The sequence below is a fragment of the Mus caroli genome, chromosome 14, assembly GCF_900094665.2.
Source record: "Mus caroli chromosome 14, CAROLI_EIJ_v1.1, whole genome shotgun sequence".
Taxonomy (NCBI): Eukaryota; Metazoa; Chordata; class Mammalia; order Rodentia; family Muridae; genus Mus; species Mus caroli.
Window position 1 is genome coordinate 58385238 of NC_034583.1, and position 15978 is coordinate 58401215.

At 45.0% G+C, this 15978-nt stretch overlaps 1 protein-coding gene across 2 annotated transcripts in view; it reads left to right on the forward strand.

The window, feature by feature from the left end:
• The window catches only part of Ebf2 (EBF transcription factor 2), a 200389-nt gene that overhangs the window by 9406 nt on the left and 175005 nt on the right, over positions 1–15978 (forward strand). For both annotated transcript variants that reach the window (XM_021181503.2, XM_029469196.1), the window contains one exon: positions 4200–4268. In XM_021181503.2, the coding sequence (XP_021037162.1) occupies positions 4200–4268 (69 nt within the window). The remainder of the gene's footprint in view (positions 1–4199; positions 4269–15978) is intronic.

Genomic DNA, 15978 nt, shown 5'->3' on the forward strand with positions numbered 1-15978 from the left:
AGGCAGAGGCAGGCAGATCTCTATGAGTTCGAGGCCAGCCTGGTCTACAGAGTGAGGTCCAAGACAGCCAGAGATACACAGAGAAACCCTGTCTCAAAACAAAAACAAAACAAAACAAAAACAAAAACAAACAAAAAACAAATCAAACCAAACAAAAAATTTCTTCTCAGGAACTTCAGACCGAGGAAACTGTCTGTTGAAGTATAACCCTAAGAGCTTTGAAACTAAAGTAGGTAAACCTGAGTTGGTCATTCAGACCTTGTCCAGAGAGGAAAGAAAATGGGACAATGTCACCTGAGTAATTCAGGGACCCAGTTCCTGAGTGTCAGCTCCCAACAGCGTTGGGGACCATGGGTTTCTATGTGTCTTTTTTTTGTTGTTGTTGTTTTTGTTTTTTTTTTGTTTTTTCGAGACAGGGTTTCTCTGTATAGCTCTGGCTGTCCTGGAGCTCACTTTGTAGACCAGGCTGGCCTCGAACTCAGAAATCCGCCTGCCTCCGCCTCCCGAGTGCTGGGATTAAAGGCGTGCGCCACCACGCCCGGCCTCTATGTGTCTTAGGTTTACTGCTTCTGTTGGTTGTTAGGAATGCTAAGGCTGACCGCTACTTAAGGATCAAACTAAACACAACCAGACCACATTAATGAGAGTCCCCTTGAAAACCAAATCAAACCAAAAACTGGAAAAGGAATTTGTTTTAACTGAGAGACCCAGAGAATTATAAGGAACATTCAAATGGGGCAATATAACCAGTTCCTATTATGTTTATATTTTTACTATTGAAGTTTAGTGCCCCAGTGAATGTCTGTGTATCTCTTCTCTGCTGGGTGTTGATATTAGATAGAGGTGATATTTCAATACATTCCTATTGGAAATGAAGGCTCAGTTTTCTCTGCATTTCTGTCCCTGCCTGACTCCCTCACGTTACACCACCCTGGCACAATAGAGAAAATCCTCATGAAAAGCAGCTGAAATTTTGCAAACTTACAGGCCTCCTCAGAATCGTTCCTCCCCAAGCTAAACAGATTGGCACATTCTAAGGGCATATGTGATTGTAATTAAATTGTACCAGTGCTGCGCACGTTGTTTGTTGGGACTAGGCCGACAAGCTGGTGATGTCAAAGGACAGTCTAGCTTTGGAGGTCTTTAGCTGTCTAGTGTGGTGGGGTGGTGTTTGAAAGTGTGGTGCTGGCCAAAGTCACTTCGCCCGACCAGCTGAAGTGAACACATTGACAGAAAGAGGACTCCAGATACAGGAAAGGTGGGAGCTGGAGACACGGTGGATGGGGAGTGAGTTTGCAGGGAATGCAAAGGCTTTGGGGGCTGGAGTAGAGCTGGCTGGGAGGTTTTTATGGTGTTCATATTGGGATGCATTGAAATTTTAAGAGTTAAGAGCTAATATAATTTCAAAGGTCAAATATTATTTTGGAAGGTCCCAGTGGCAAAGGCTGGCAATCAGGAAAATTGAGATCATTTTTAGTATTTACTAATTTGATGTATGTCTTAGAGCTGCCTCGTGCTCATTGGGTGGGCAGGTGTTCTTGTCTCTCAAGGGTCTTTTACACTCTGAGGGTGGTAAGGTTGCCCACCAATGAATCTGTATATCTCTGGCGAGAGAGGGGTTTCAAACGTTTGTAAATATTCATTTTTTTAAAAATAAAGATGGCTGGAGAGATGGCTCAGCAGTTCAGAACACTTGCCACTCTTGCAGAGGACCCAGATCCAGTTTCTAACACCCATACCATAGCTCATAATCACCTGTAACTACAGTTCTCGGGGACTCAACATCCTCTTCTGCCCTCTCTAAACACCAGGCACGCGTGTAGAACACATACCTGCAGGCAAACCACTTATATGTGTAAAGTTGAATAAATAAAATCTAAAAATAAATAAATAAATAAATAAATAAAGGCAGCACACACACCTTTAATCCAGTACTTGGGAGGCCAAGCCAGGCTGATCTTTGTGAGTTTGACGCCAGCCTGGTTTACAGAACAAATTCTAGAACAGCCAGGACTGTCCAGGGAAAACCCAGTATTGAAAAACAAAACAGGTGGGGCAGTGGTGGCGCATGCCTTTAATTCCAGCACTCGGGAGGCAGAGGCAAGCGGATTTCTGAGTTGGAGGCCAGCCTGGTCTACAGAGTGAGTTCCAGGACAGCCAGGGCTATACAGAGAAACCCTGTCTCAAAAAACCAAAACCAAACCAAAACAACCAAAAAAAAAAAAACACCCCAAAACAAAACCCACCACCACCACCACCACCAATAACAACTTCTTTTTCTACCTGTGTTTTGTTTCTATATATGTGTGTGTGTGATATGCATGCCTAGTGCCCTAGGTGACTGTGAAAAGACATTGGATCTTCTGCAGCAGAAGTTACAGATGTTGTGAGCCACCACGTGGTGCTGGGAATCCAATTTGGGTCATCAGGAAGAGCAGTCAGTGCTTTTAACTGCTGAGCCATCTCTCCAGCCTTTACATTTGTTTGTGTGTATTCAATCCTGTGGAGAATCAGAGGGAGAATGGGCGGGCTGCAGAGGGTCACTGAGCAGACCCCTGCCTGGGCTGGGACAGGTTTGGTGGTACCTTGTTGCCACATGGGTCTTATTCCTGTTTCTTTTTGTACTATTATAATTTGCATGAACTCCCTCCCATCACTTCACCCTCCTCAGCTGAAACCTAGAAGCTCCTCTAAAGATAATCAACCCCAAAGCTTTCTTGAGAAGGAAGCAGAACTCAGAGGGATTCAGGATAATGGACTGAGTTCATGTGGTTAGTTAGTGATGGGTTAGATGTCAGACCTCTTATTCCTTGTCCAGCAGTTTCTTAGAGGTGGCGCCCTAGGTCTGAGCTTCAGAGAAGCCATGGCACGGCAGCCTTCATAAGCAGATGGTTATTACGAACATGTATTAGGTAGCTCTGGGGCTGGAGAAATGGCTCAGCAGTTAAGAACACTGGCTGCTCTTCTAGAGGTCCTGAGTTCAATTCCCAGCAATGATGTGGTAGCTCATGTGTTAGAGCTTCAATATGGTTGTGGTTTTCTTACAAGCTATGACATGGCTACAGGCTGAATTAACCATACTTGATAGTGAGTGTTCAAGAGACTGTGGTCTGATGAGCAGCAGCTGGGGATTTGTGTAAGGGGTTGGCCACCTCACGTTTGTCTGTTTACTTTGAACAGATACTTTTGGGCTGGCGTGTTGCTTCCTCAGGGCCATTTGGAGCCTTTTCTCATTGTTGTAGTTGCTCTGTATTCTCTCTTTCTCTCTCTCTCTTCCCTCCCTCCCTCCCTCCCTTCCCACCTTTCTTCCCACGCTTCCTCTCTCTGTTCCCCCTTTCCTCAACATTTCTCTGCCTGTCTGTCTGTCTCTCTGTCTGTCTGTCTACCAGGCTCCCTGTACATTACAGAGGGGGACACCTCGGGAGGCAGAGACTTTAATACTGGAACTTGGATACAATTAAGTCCTATTTCTGCTCTGACAGAATTGTTAGCTACTCTTCTCCAACAGAGTAGCTTCTCTGTGGTTTATTTCCTTCCTATTTTAAAATGTATAACATTCTTTTTTATATGTTCATTTTAAAATAAAACGTATACATTTTATAATGCATAAAATTAAAAATGTATAAATTTATAATATATGTTTTATGTTAAAATGTATACATTTAAAAATGTATAACCGCTTGTCTTTCTCTTTGGAGAATGACAACAATAAGTGGATAAATAAATGCTTAGAAAGGACACCCAGTTCTCCAGAGAAAGCGGGCAGGCCAGTAAGGTTTTACAATAACCCAGGCAGCTACTTTTGGTCTATTTTCTACATTCTCGCATCTTTTCTTTCTTTAAATATTTATTGGGATACAAAGACCTGAAATACACTTTCATAGAAATCGTCACACATCAGCCTGGAAGTGACCTTGTAGACCTTAAGATCCAAACATCTGTGGTTAAGTTCCAGATCTGGCTCTCGAGAAAGTTGAGCTCTGGCAGCTTGGAGAGCAGAGAATCTTTGTGAGTTTTCCCGGCTTCAGATTGAGGGTTTGAAAAATAAATAGAACATTGTTGCAAAGTTTGCTGTGGTGCAGCTCGGGGTCCCGAGGCTACCTAGGCTGTTTCCGGGTGTTCTTACTGCAGTAGTCTTGTGGAGCCTTTTTGGTTTAACGCGATTTCTCTCAACATCTTGACTCCTTCCCGTTCTACAGTCGATGCTGTGAGAAGAAGAGCTGCGGGAACCGGAATGAGACCCCGTCAGATCCGGTCATCATCGACAGGTAGGGGAATGTCGCAGCCATTTCTGCTTTTCAGTTTCCTTCCTGAGTCTCCACTCTGAGGACTGATCCTGGGGGACTTCTGCTGTAAGCTTGGCTTTGTATTTTCTACAAGGCATGAAGCTCCTGCAGCCAGGATTTCCTCATGTTGGCGATGTCTCTGGAAAGAAATCAGGGCCTTCCTTTTGTTATCCTTTATCCACTCTCTTATTTAATCTTTGGTGTTTTGCGATGTGACTTTAACAGCCCAGGTTGTGCTTAAATGTGTGCTCATCCTGCCTCAGCCTCCCACGTGCTGGGGTACAGACTTGTGGCGGGACCATCCTTTCAGAAGGTGACCCTTTAAATCACTGGCGGATTTATTTGTATGTCTCATAACATATGTGGATGACAGAGGTGAGGCCTTTGTCCAACCCCAGTACCTCTGGCAGGTGTGGTCGATCACTTCCCTGGAGGAATCAGTACACCCCAACCTCAGTGACATTTTAAAAAACCGTGTTTTGTGGCTTCTGCTGGACTTGAAGTCTGTCATCTCAGGTAACCATGTACGGGCTCCTGACAAATTTGCTCTTGTCCTGAGGAAGAGTCCTTCCTAACACACAGGACCATAGTCTGGGTTCTACACTGTGTTCACAGTGAGATAGATTCTCTGGGACAAGATGCTAATTCACTGAAATGTGATTTAAGCGTCCTCAGCTGTCTGTTTTTGTGATTGGAAACAGAACTTACAAACCGACGAAGAAATACCAAATTAACTTCCAGCAATCATGTAATTTTTAAAGAAACCCCATATTCCCATCCCTAATTTTTTCTCTTTCGTTAAAAAACGGGAAGAATTCCCTGTTGTTTCTTTCTGTGGGTTTTCGGGTTTCTAGCCAGGTCCTGAAATGGTTCGGAGAGACCTCCGTCTCCAAAGTTGTTATTCTAATATTCCAGTATATTCTCAGTGGGGAGGAGGAACCTCTGGCAGTCTTCCCAGGAAAGTCAGCTTGCTTTCTGCATGGAAAGTATAGCACAGCCATAGGGACTTAGGAGGCTGGACTTGTGAGCCTGTCCTAGCTCTTGACCTTGGCCAAAGCACTCAGCATCACTGTTCATCCATAGGAAAGTGATGGCTGCCAGGGGATGCTGCCTGCTGCTGTAGGCCTCAGGAGAGGATGGAGATGCTTGGAAGAGGGCACTGAACAAGTGGAAGTAGTTGTGGGATATGTATGGGAATTTAATGTGTATTTGTAATTTAAAGAGGGCTGTTTGCAGTTTCTCTGGTTTTTATAAAAGTATATATATATATATATATATATATATATATATATCATTGGGAGAACTCTCTGGGACCATTCATCTTTCTCATTTTATAGATTAAAAATACAAAACAAAACAAAGAAATGGAGCCCCAGAGTGGAGACGTGGTGTGCACAGTTGGCGTGGCAGACTTGGCACCAGAATATAGTAGATCTTACTGTCAGACTCATGCTCCCCTCAATTCAACAACTGCATTCTCCCAGCATGCCCTCTGTTCTAACCAATGCCTAGGGCCTGCTGACTACACAGAATCTCTGCCCTTCCCACAATGCCTTTGGGATCCTCTGGGAACTGGAAGCATATGCAAGTGCTTAGATACAAGTCTTGCCCTTTGGAGTGTATACATAAGCTCACTGATCGTCATCTAGTCTTTGTGGGGTGTGTGTGTGTGTCCGTCCGTCCGATGGTGTGCTTCCACAGTGCTTGTGTGATGTTCAGAGAACAACCTTGGATTGTGGTCTTTGATTTCTACCTTGTTCAAGATAGGGACTCTTCTTATTCATTGCCCATTCCATAGGCTAGCTGGCCCACCAGTGTCTGGGCAGTGTACTGTTACAGCCTCCCATCTCCCTGTAGGGGGCACCAGTATCACAAACACTAATGCTAAGGAGTCTGGCTTTCATGTGGGTTCTAGGGATCTAAACAAGAGTTCTCAGACCTGTGCTATAAGCACTCTCCCTACTTTGCCCAGCTCTCATCTAATTCCCCCACTAACTCCAGTGCCTCTTTCAGAAAGGTTACCTAGTTTCATGACTCTCATATCTCTTCTGGGGATAAATATCCCATAGGCCAGTTTTAGAAATGCTTGCAGACCTGTAAATGCCAGCTGACCCTTGCATCTTACAAGCACACATCCCACCGATTCTGCTTCGCAGTAGCTTTTACTTTCAATGCCGTTGGTAAAATGCATTCCTGGATAAAGCTAAATGCGCTCTGAGAAATACATGGTAAGGGCACCAAAGAACCCAGCGGGGGTGGGGTGGGGTCGGGGAGGTTGCTGCATGTCTTTAATTGCAGCACTCAGGAGGCAGAGGCAGGAGAATCTCTATCAGTTTGAGGCAGCCTGGGATACAGAGAGTTTCAGGACAGCCAAGGCTACACAGAGAAACTCTGACTTGAAAAACAAAACAAAACAAAACCAACCAACCAACCAAACAGCAACAAAGAAAGCAGTCTTTAAAAAGATTATATGTTCTTGTCTGTGTGGGGATTTGTACACATGAGTGCAGTTCCCATCCAGGCCAGGAGAGGGCATTGGGGTGGCTAGAGATGGATGTCAGGAACTGAACTCTGGTCCTCTGGGAGAGAGCATAACTTCTTAACCACTTGGCTATCTCTGCAGCTCCCAGAAGGCAGCATTCTTTCTTCTGTGGAGACAAAAGAGTTTCATATTAGGTGTCTTCATGGGTTGTGTTAGAGTGCTTCACATTTTTCTAAGATGCTAGAAATCGTGTCCTTACAAATATAATGTGACGGTGGCATTTGTTTTAAACATTATGTCCACATCCAAAGAGCCCGGCGAAGTCTCTGAGTCACCTGAAATACGTGCTACTTCCAAACGCTGCACATGCACACACGGAAACACACAAACAGAACAGTGCTATACACTTGTTTAACGCCAGCTCTTAGGAGAACTGCTTTTATTATGAACAACTATAAACGTATGTATTTGTGTGTCTTCCTTATTGTAGAGTCCTTTTCTGAAGACTTGGCTTCCTCACCAGAGCCTTATCTCGCTGCTCTCAAACGTCTCTTGGGTATAACCTCCATCTTAAGGTCTTGCCTTCATTTTAAGAAGTGAGAAGGCATGTACGTAGTCAGGCTCCTGTTTGTTAGGTGGGAAGGTGGGTGGAGCTTGTATCGTCCAGCGGTTTGGTTGGCCTTGTTCATGTGGTCCTTGGGTTCAACGGCTGCCAGCGCGAAGGTGTCGCATTCCCTTACCGAGCACCAAATGGGTGCAAAGCAGTTGATTTCAGCTTTCCTCTGAGTAAATGTCCAGGTCTCTCCTTTGCCCTTGTTCCCATACTACCGGCTAATTATCTCACCCTTCCGCGGCGCCCAGCCTTGCCAGATGCAATTAATTTACATGGCTCTCTTTGAGCCTCCTCGAAGCGCAGGCACATCCCCACTTGCTCCACTCCAGCTCAAGGGAAGACGACTTACTCCCTTGGATTTGTAAATGTTCATGGAAGGGGGAGGCACAAGCATGATTCTCCAACATTCCATCCTCTTTCAAGGGTTTCTTTTGTATGTATGTCTGTATGTCTGTATATATATATATGTATGTTATTGCCTTGGTGACTGCAACACTGCAGTGAAAGGATACGGGTATATCGATGCTTTCCCTCTATGGGGTAATGAAATGGGAGGCGGAAAACGTCATAGAGATGCCTTCCACATCAGCAATGGCCAATTAGAGTCTTTGGTCAGGGTGAGGCAAACAGCACTCCTACTTGACACAAGGGATTCCAGGCTGCAACCAAACAACTGCGTTGCCCAAGGAACCCATGTGATCACACCTTAGCAACGGCTCAGTTTCCAACAGGCCGCTCCAAATTCGAAAAGCAGTGTTCAACATTGTGTGGCCCCTTAATTGATAGTTAGCTTTTAAAGTAGGGGATCCTTACCAGGAACTTAGTTTTCTGTTTACCAAGACTTAGCTCCAAACTTAAGAGTTGTCTCCTGCTAAATGTCTCTCTACCTTGATGGCTCTCTCTTGAAACAGACACCTACTTTGTGTGTGTGTGTGTGTGTGTGTGTGTGATTTGTTTTTTGTTTTTTTATTTTATGTGCATGATGTTTTGTCTATATGCATGTCTGGGCACTATGTGAGTGCAATGTCTCAGAGGTCAAAAGAAGGTGCTGGCCTTCCTGGAATTGAGGTTACAAATATTTGTCAGCCACTATGTGCGTGCTGGGCATTGAACCTGTGTCCTCTGGAAGAGCAGTTAGTTTGCTTAACCACTCAGCTGTCCCTCCAGCCCCTTTCAGGTCAGGGTTTCTCTCTGTAGCCTTAGCTGTCCTGGAACTCACGCTGTAGACCAGGCCATCCTTGAACTCACATATCTACCAGCCTCTGCCTCCTGAATGCTGGAGTTAAAGGTGTAATGGAGCCTCTGCCTCCACTGCCTGGATCTATTTTCTTATTCTTAGTTGTACCTTCAGCATGCTTTTGGGAAGTTTTGGGTAACCACTCCTTCTTCCAGAAAGCTCAGGCCAAGAAGAATTACAAGGATTTGCAAAGACACTGAAAAGTCACGTGAATCGAGGGGCTCAGATTCACCCATTCTTCAGTACAAAAATGCAAAGTTCTTCTCTGGGAAAATACTAAACATGACAGATGTATCGCTTATTTTATGTTGCTGACCTGACAGAGCTCTATTTTGATGAGGGGTTGCAGGAGGTCCAGCAAGGTGGAGAAGGAGTGGAACGGGTCAGCGTTGTGGCAGCAGGAGCCAGCAGAAGTGGCTTAGGAAAGGGCTTGGACCAGGAAGCAGAGGGTCTTCAGCCGGAAGTCGGCAGAGCTGTCTCCCTTAAGCCTGTAGCCGGCTAGGCCCCATGACAGAGACTCAAAACAGCGCCACCATTTGGTAACCAAGTGTTTCATGTTTCCTGTTCAAACAGTAACAATGACACAATCCCCTCTGTGGTCTTGGGCTTCTTTTGGCGGAGAAGTCTTGTCTGGTAAATAGAAATACTCTCCATCTTGTAGTTCTGAGGGAAGCTCTAACTCAGCTCTGGCGCCACAGGCTGGATGCTCTTTAAACTCTTTCTTCTGTCTGGAAGTCTCTTTGGCCTGATCATTGAGCCGTGGGGTTGGATACAACCTCATAGTTTGTTCACATGAAGAAAATTTTAGGGACAGGCTCATAATTAGATTGGTGTGACCTTTCACCCTTTAACATTTCAGCATCACGTTGTCATCTGCAGAGCCGTTCGCATCCAGGAACCTCACAATGGCCAGGCTTCTTTTTGAATCTTTACAATATCGATTGATGATTGATCACGTGAGTCTGCACATGCTCGAGTGCATGTGTAGTGGTCAGAAGACAACGTGAAGGAGTTAGTTCTCTCCTTCTATGAATTAGATGCTGGGGATGGGACTCAGTTCACCAGCCTTGGCAGGAAGTACCTTTCCCCTGTGAGCCACCTTGTACTTTCTGTCGGAGGAGCCTCCCCATAGGTAACCATGGAGGGTATGAAAAGAACATGGCCAGCCCATTTCTCACACACTAACAGAGCAGTCTCGCCCAAGGATTCTAATCTCACACGTGTCTGAGCCCCCCACCCCACCCCACCCCACCCCACTCAGGAGAATCTTTTCAAGGGTTGATGTGTTTTTATTCTGTTTTCTTTTTCTTTTTCAAGAAGCCAAATGAGCAACAGAATGGCTATGATTCAGAACGTTTGCTCAAACAATTGCCCACAGAGACTTTTCGAGATGTTTTCTCTTCATCAGAGCCTTTTTTTTTTTTTTGTATGTTTGTTTAAATGGTAGTAAAATATATGTGACATGACATTTACCACCTTGACCACGATGAGGCTTTGGGTTTAGTCAGGCGCGTTGTCATGGTAGCTGTAACTGCTCTCCATCCATAGAGCACTGTCTGGTCTTTTGAAACTGGAACGATGTGCCTATTAAACAACTCTCTATTCCTTCCTATTCACCCCACCCACCCCCGTACCTACCTGTCTATCTCCTGAACCACAGATAATGGACGTGTGCACCCTTTGTTCTTCTGTGACTGCCTTGTTTCACTTAACACAGTATCCTCAAGGCACATTGCAGTGTGTGTGTGTGTGTGTGTGTCTGTGTGTGCGCGTGCGTGCGCGCGCGCAAGCTTGTGTGTGATATGAGGATACATGTGGAGACCAGAAGTTGAAAGCCAGTATCTCCCTTCACCTCTCTCTATCTTAATTTTTGAGATAAGGCTTCTCACTGATCATCTAGACTGGTTGACCAGCAAGTCCTAGTGATCCTCTTGTCTCTGCCTCCTTAGTGCTGGGCTTATGGGCACATGCTGCCTGCTGTGTGGCTTTTTCCGTGTATTCTGGGGATCTGCGCCCAGGTCCTCGTGCCTGCGCAGCGAGTCCTTTATTGACTGAGTCGTTTCCGGAGTCCCTATTTAAATGAAGTTTTCTTCATTTCCGGCTGTCATCTTGGTAGGCAATCTTACCAGGGGCTGCTAGCCGGGTGGCAGTGTCCTCATCCACCCTTCCTCCAGTTCCTTAGAACAACCACTTCCCATCTCTGACTGTCCTGTAGACTACTAGACTACCTTCCTCCTGAGAGCCACAGCTTAGATTCCCGGGGTTGTTGTTGTTGTTGTTCTCCTCTCTTGAGCATGTCACTCACAGTCCAGAGCTTCTTAAGGGCTAGAAGCATGCAGAGTCGTCACTATGGGATTGAAGCCCTAACTGTTTTGCTCTGTGTGTCCATCCTGGATGGACAGGGAGCTCTTTCCCTTATCAAAGGCATCGATGTAATCCTATTTGCTTGTATTTCTGGTTTGTGGTGTAGTCCCTGCTTCCCCTTTTACTATGGAGCCTGCACTCGGGTCATCCTGGACTTGAGCTGCACATGAGCTCTCTGCAAAGCCGCTGAGGCCAGTGTTCAGGCTGGGACCACTCCCCCCTGTTCCCTGGAAAAGAGCAAGTCAGACAGCTGAGAGTCATTTTCCTCCAACAACTAATGTTTAGCTAATATTTAATTGGCACTCATTGTGTGCTGGTCATTATGCTAACCGACTTGTGGTAATTAAATAGCTCTAGTAGTTGCTTTAAAAAAAATCTCCATTATGCGTGTGTGTGTGTGTGTGGGGGTGTAGATCAGTCTCAAGGAGTTGGGGGTCGATTGGTTAAGGTTATGAGTTTCAGCAGTAAAATCAGATTTTACTCCATCAGGTAGTTATGAATTTAAAGCCATTTGGTACTATGGGGGGTGGGCGGGGGATGTCCAGAATTCAGAGCCTTTGAAAGCAGGAAGACTTGGGAGCATGACAAGTCAGGACCCCTGATGGGAGCAGTGGAGCCGGAAGCAGGGGTGCCGGCAGGGGTTGCTGGCCTCTGCAGTGTTGGCTGAGACTGCATAAGTCACATTCACCTGAGAGATAGAATGGAGCTGTGTCAGTCCTCACTGTGGTGACTTAGATCAGGACCTGGGCTCCTACTCACCTACTAACCATCTGTGTGACATTACAGAGACCACCAGCCACTTCTCAGCTTCGGTTTCCCTCTTTGTAAGAAGAGCTACATTGGATTGGTAGTGTAATTTCCCTGGTTGTACTAAGCCCAGAAGTAAGTTCCGGATGTGACAGTCTGTGCTCATCAGTGATGCTTAAAGCTACTGACCTCTGTGAAGTTGACCATCTCCACAGTTGGGGCACCTAGCTAATACTGTCAAAAGGTCACAAAAGCCTGGTCTTGGGTCTCTCTCTCTCTCTCTCATTCTCTCTGTGTGTGAGTATATGTGTGTGAAAATTCCATCCCTCAGGGAAGGTTTAGATTTTTTAAAAAATAAAAACATCAATTATCTGTTCGATGTAAATTGTTCATTCTTTTATGTTTTTTTTCTGTTGTTTCCCAAGGAAACGTCTGCTATTTTCTCAACCCTTTTGGAGAGCTACAGGTGGGAAAGGGTGTGCTCAGGAAAGGTGGCCCTGCTGCCTGTGATGTAGAGAGACTGTCACCCTGGGTTGAGGAGGAACATCCCTGGGTAATGGTTAAACCAAGGAAGAGGAAATGAAATAAACCTTTCTTCTAGGAAGCAGTTCTGGGCTATTGCTTGGTTGATGCTTGCCTGGCGTGTGTGAAACGCTGGGTTCAGCCCTCAGCATGGCATAAGATAGGGTGTAGTGCACACACTTTCCATCTCAGCACGTGGGAGGATTAGAAATTCAAGGCTGTTTTTTTCTGCTTATAAATTATAATAAATTCAAGGCTAGCCTGGGGGTATACAAAGCTCAAAAACAACAAAACAAAACAAAACAAAACAAAACAAAAAACAAAACAAAAACAGTGCCCACCAATAAAATCTCTCCTAACTATTCAGAAGGTGGTTGTGGGTCCATGATCAACTAAATATACACAAACAGAGTACACAGTGCTTAGGGAACAGTAGATGAGATGGCAGGTCACTTGCCACTTATGCTCTGTGACCTGTGCCAGTCTGAAGCATTTGTGTTTTTCTCCTTTCGATGCTCTGTTTCCTCCTAGACTGCTCACCCTAGGTTTCTTGTAGATAATATTCTTCCAGATACAAATCCTGTCCCTTTGTCAGGACCTGAGTCAGATTCTGCCTCCTCAGAGAAGTCCGTCTCAGTAACCAAGGTCTTGTCACATTCTGGTTGGGTGTTAGAGATTATTTACTATCCTTTAGCGTATTTGTGTTTGCCTCTTTTCCCTGCTATGGACTTATTTTTGGGTATCAGATGTCACATGTCTTTTAAAACTCAATTGCAGGATTGTCAAGGAATTTGTTTGTGTTAATGAAACTGCCTCTCCCTTTGAGTTGTATTAACTACATGAAGGTACCCACGTACATGATACAGTGTGTGTGTGTGTGTGTGTGTGTGCATGAGCTAGAGATGAGGGCATTAGAGGTTGCATCTAGGGTGCCCACACATGCTAGGAAAGTGCTTCGTTTCCAGAGTCAGTCATTCATAAACACACATACGCACACACACACACACACACACACATTAAAGCAAAGGACTACAGAGATAGCTCAGTGATTAAAAGTACTTCTTGTTCTTAAAGAAGATCCAGGTTTGGTTTCTAGCATGCACATTATGGTTCATGACCACTGGTAACTCTAGTTCTAGGCCATCCAATACCCTCTTCTGACCTCTGTAGATATCAAATATGCATTTAGTACATATTCATATACACAGGAAAACAAGCATACAGAATAAACACAATAAAACAGAATAAATACAACTTTTAAAAAGCCACAGCAATTGTCCTGTTTCTCCTGATGTATCTGCAGTGGTTTGGATGTCAGGGGCATTCAGTTGATGTTAACTGGCAGGGTGATTTTTTTTTTTTTTTACTACTAAACCTTGAGGAATTTAGGTGACTGAGAAATTTGCCAGTTCATAGAGGAACTTTCCTATAACTGTAATCAGTTGAAAATGACCTAGCAGTCTTAGCACCAGTGGTTGATAGATTGAAAAAAAATTCTAAGAACAGATGTCTTAGGTTATAAAGCAGAATGAATCCTTATTAGTTCAGGAAGTACTTATGAAGGGCATAGGATGTCATGAACTTTGCTTTGTGCCCCAAGGAGTAAAACTGACCAGAAACAAAGCTCTCCCTTCAAGACTTTATTGTTTAGACAGAAAGACAAAGGGGCCTCAGACATGTCATGATGCTGAAAGAGCCACACAAGAGACAAGATAGAAACCTCCAGGGCTTGTGAAGGGTGGAGCTGATCACCGATTTGGCAAAGGTGGGTGTGGCGAAGGTTGTACTGGCCGACCTGGGGCTGAAGGACAGTCTGGAAGGACTGAGTTTGAGAGGAGGAATTATGGGAAGGAACACATTTCCTGGATGTCCTCATGGGTTTAGAGGTACATGGGCATTGTGAAGGGAAGGGAGGTTTGGAAGATTATTTAAGATCAGATTTTTTGGGGGGACTTTTTACGTCCCCATGAAAGCATTGGGACATTATTTATTGGCAACAGAAAACACAAAGGATACTAAATAGTACAGTTGTTAAGTTCAAACTAGTAGTCCAAAGAGAGAACTTGGAGAACGGATGAGTGGTTTGGAATATGGCAGATGAAAGGGAACTTCCCATTTGAAAGTCAGCTCTTCCCTGTCTCCCTGGTGTCAGGGGAAGTTCATCGTCTTGCCTCTCCACACCCCTACTTCACTCCCCTCCCCACTCCAAAGCTTTGCTGATGTTGCCACGTGTCCCCAGGAACACATGCCTCCTCGCTTTGTTCACCCAGAAGCTTCGATCCCTTACAAAGTGCTGCAGCTATGCCATCTGGCAATCTGCGAGTTTCTCAGTAGCCTCGATGTTGGTGAGAAAAGAGAGGCTCTAAGTCTAGCATTCAAACCATTTGTAAGCAATTCCTAAATGACAGGAGGGAAAGCCAACCTGGTTCTCCATTAGGAGACTTCCTTCCTGCTTAATCTCCCCCATCAGTTTCCAGTGCAGTCTCTCCCGTCTGGCCCGCCGGGTGCGTGGAGTCATTGAGAATGGACAGTTTCAGCTTCCAATTTTTTTCTTATAAAATTCTAATAGGATCAAAGAACAGATTTGCCAAGAAATGGGCGAGTCAGGATGAGTAAGAGAACAAAGCTTTGAAACTGAGCTCTGTGACAAAAAAAAAAAAAAATGGATATTTGTTTCTAGAAAATGTGTCTCTTCCTAAACTCATCTACCTGGCTGACACTGCTGCAGCAGAGTTGTGGAGCTGGGAAAGATTATGATAAAGATGGCTGGGAATGTAAGCCAGTAGTGGAGAGCTCACCTAGCCTGGCTAAGGCCTCAGACTCAACCCTACCCCCTCACCCCCAAATTTTACGGTAAGACTTACACACACGGGGTACCTTTTAGAATTTCCGGTGTGTGTGACTTTCTTTTTATTTTTGTTCTCTTTTTATTTCTTTTCTTTGTATTTATATATCTGTGCTGTGTGAGTATCTGCCACATGTGTGCAAGTGCTTGTGGGTACCAGAAGAGGGTGTTGGGTTCCACAGAGCTGGAGTTGCAAGCCGTTGTCAGCTTCCCAAGATGGATACTAGGAGTCAGGTTGGGGTCTTCTGAAAGAGCGGCAAACACTTCCAATGCGGTGCCATCTCTCCAGTCTGCCTTTATTTTTATATTTGGGCAAATGGGCCTGAGTAAGTTCTTTGGGGTCTATTTTTGACTCAGCCAAGAAACTAACAGGTCACATGGTTGGGAGATGAGACATACATGCCAAGGAGATGAGAAAATATTGTCTACGTGACTTGGAGACTTGAGGACCTGCCCACTAGGACTTGAAGGACTCTGTGGATGTTGATCAAAGTCTTGTAGGAATTATTCTTTGAGGATTTGTTTCCACATTGATCTGGAGATAAAACTTGGAGGCTCATTTCTCAGAAAGGAAGTTAGGGGATGGGAGCTTGGTTTTCCGATGGCCCATCTAAGCCCAAGTGTATGCGGTGTGCACTTGTTAGTGGGTTTTTTTTGGTTTTTGTTTTGTCAGCTTGACACAGACTAGAGTCATCTGAAATGAGGGAACCTCAGCTAAAAAAAAAAAATGCCTCTGAAAGATTGGCAAGCCTCTGCGGCATTTCCTTGATGGATGTGGGAAGGCTCAGCCTACTGTGCGCAGTGCCATCTGTGTCCAGTGGTTGTGGGGTATATAAGGACGTAAACAGAACAAGCCAATAAGTGGTTCCTCCACTGCTTCCA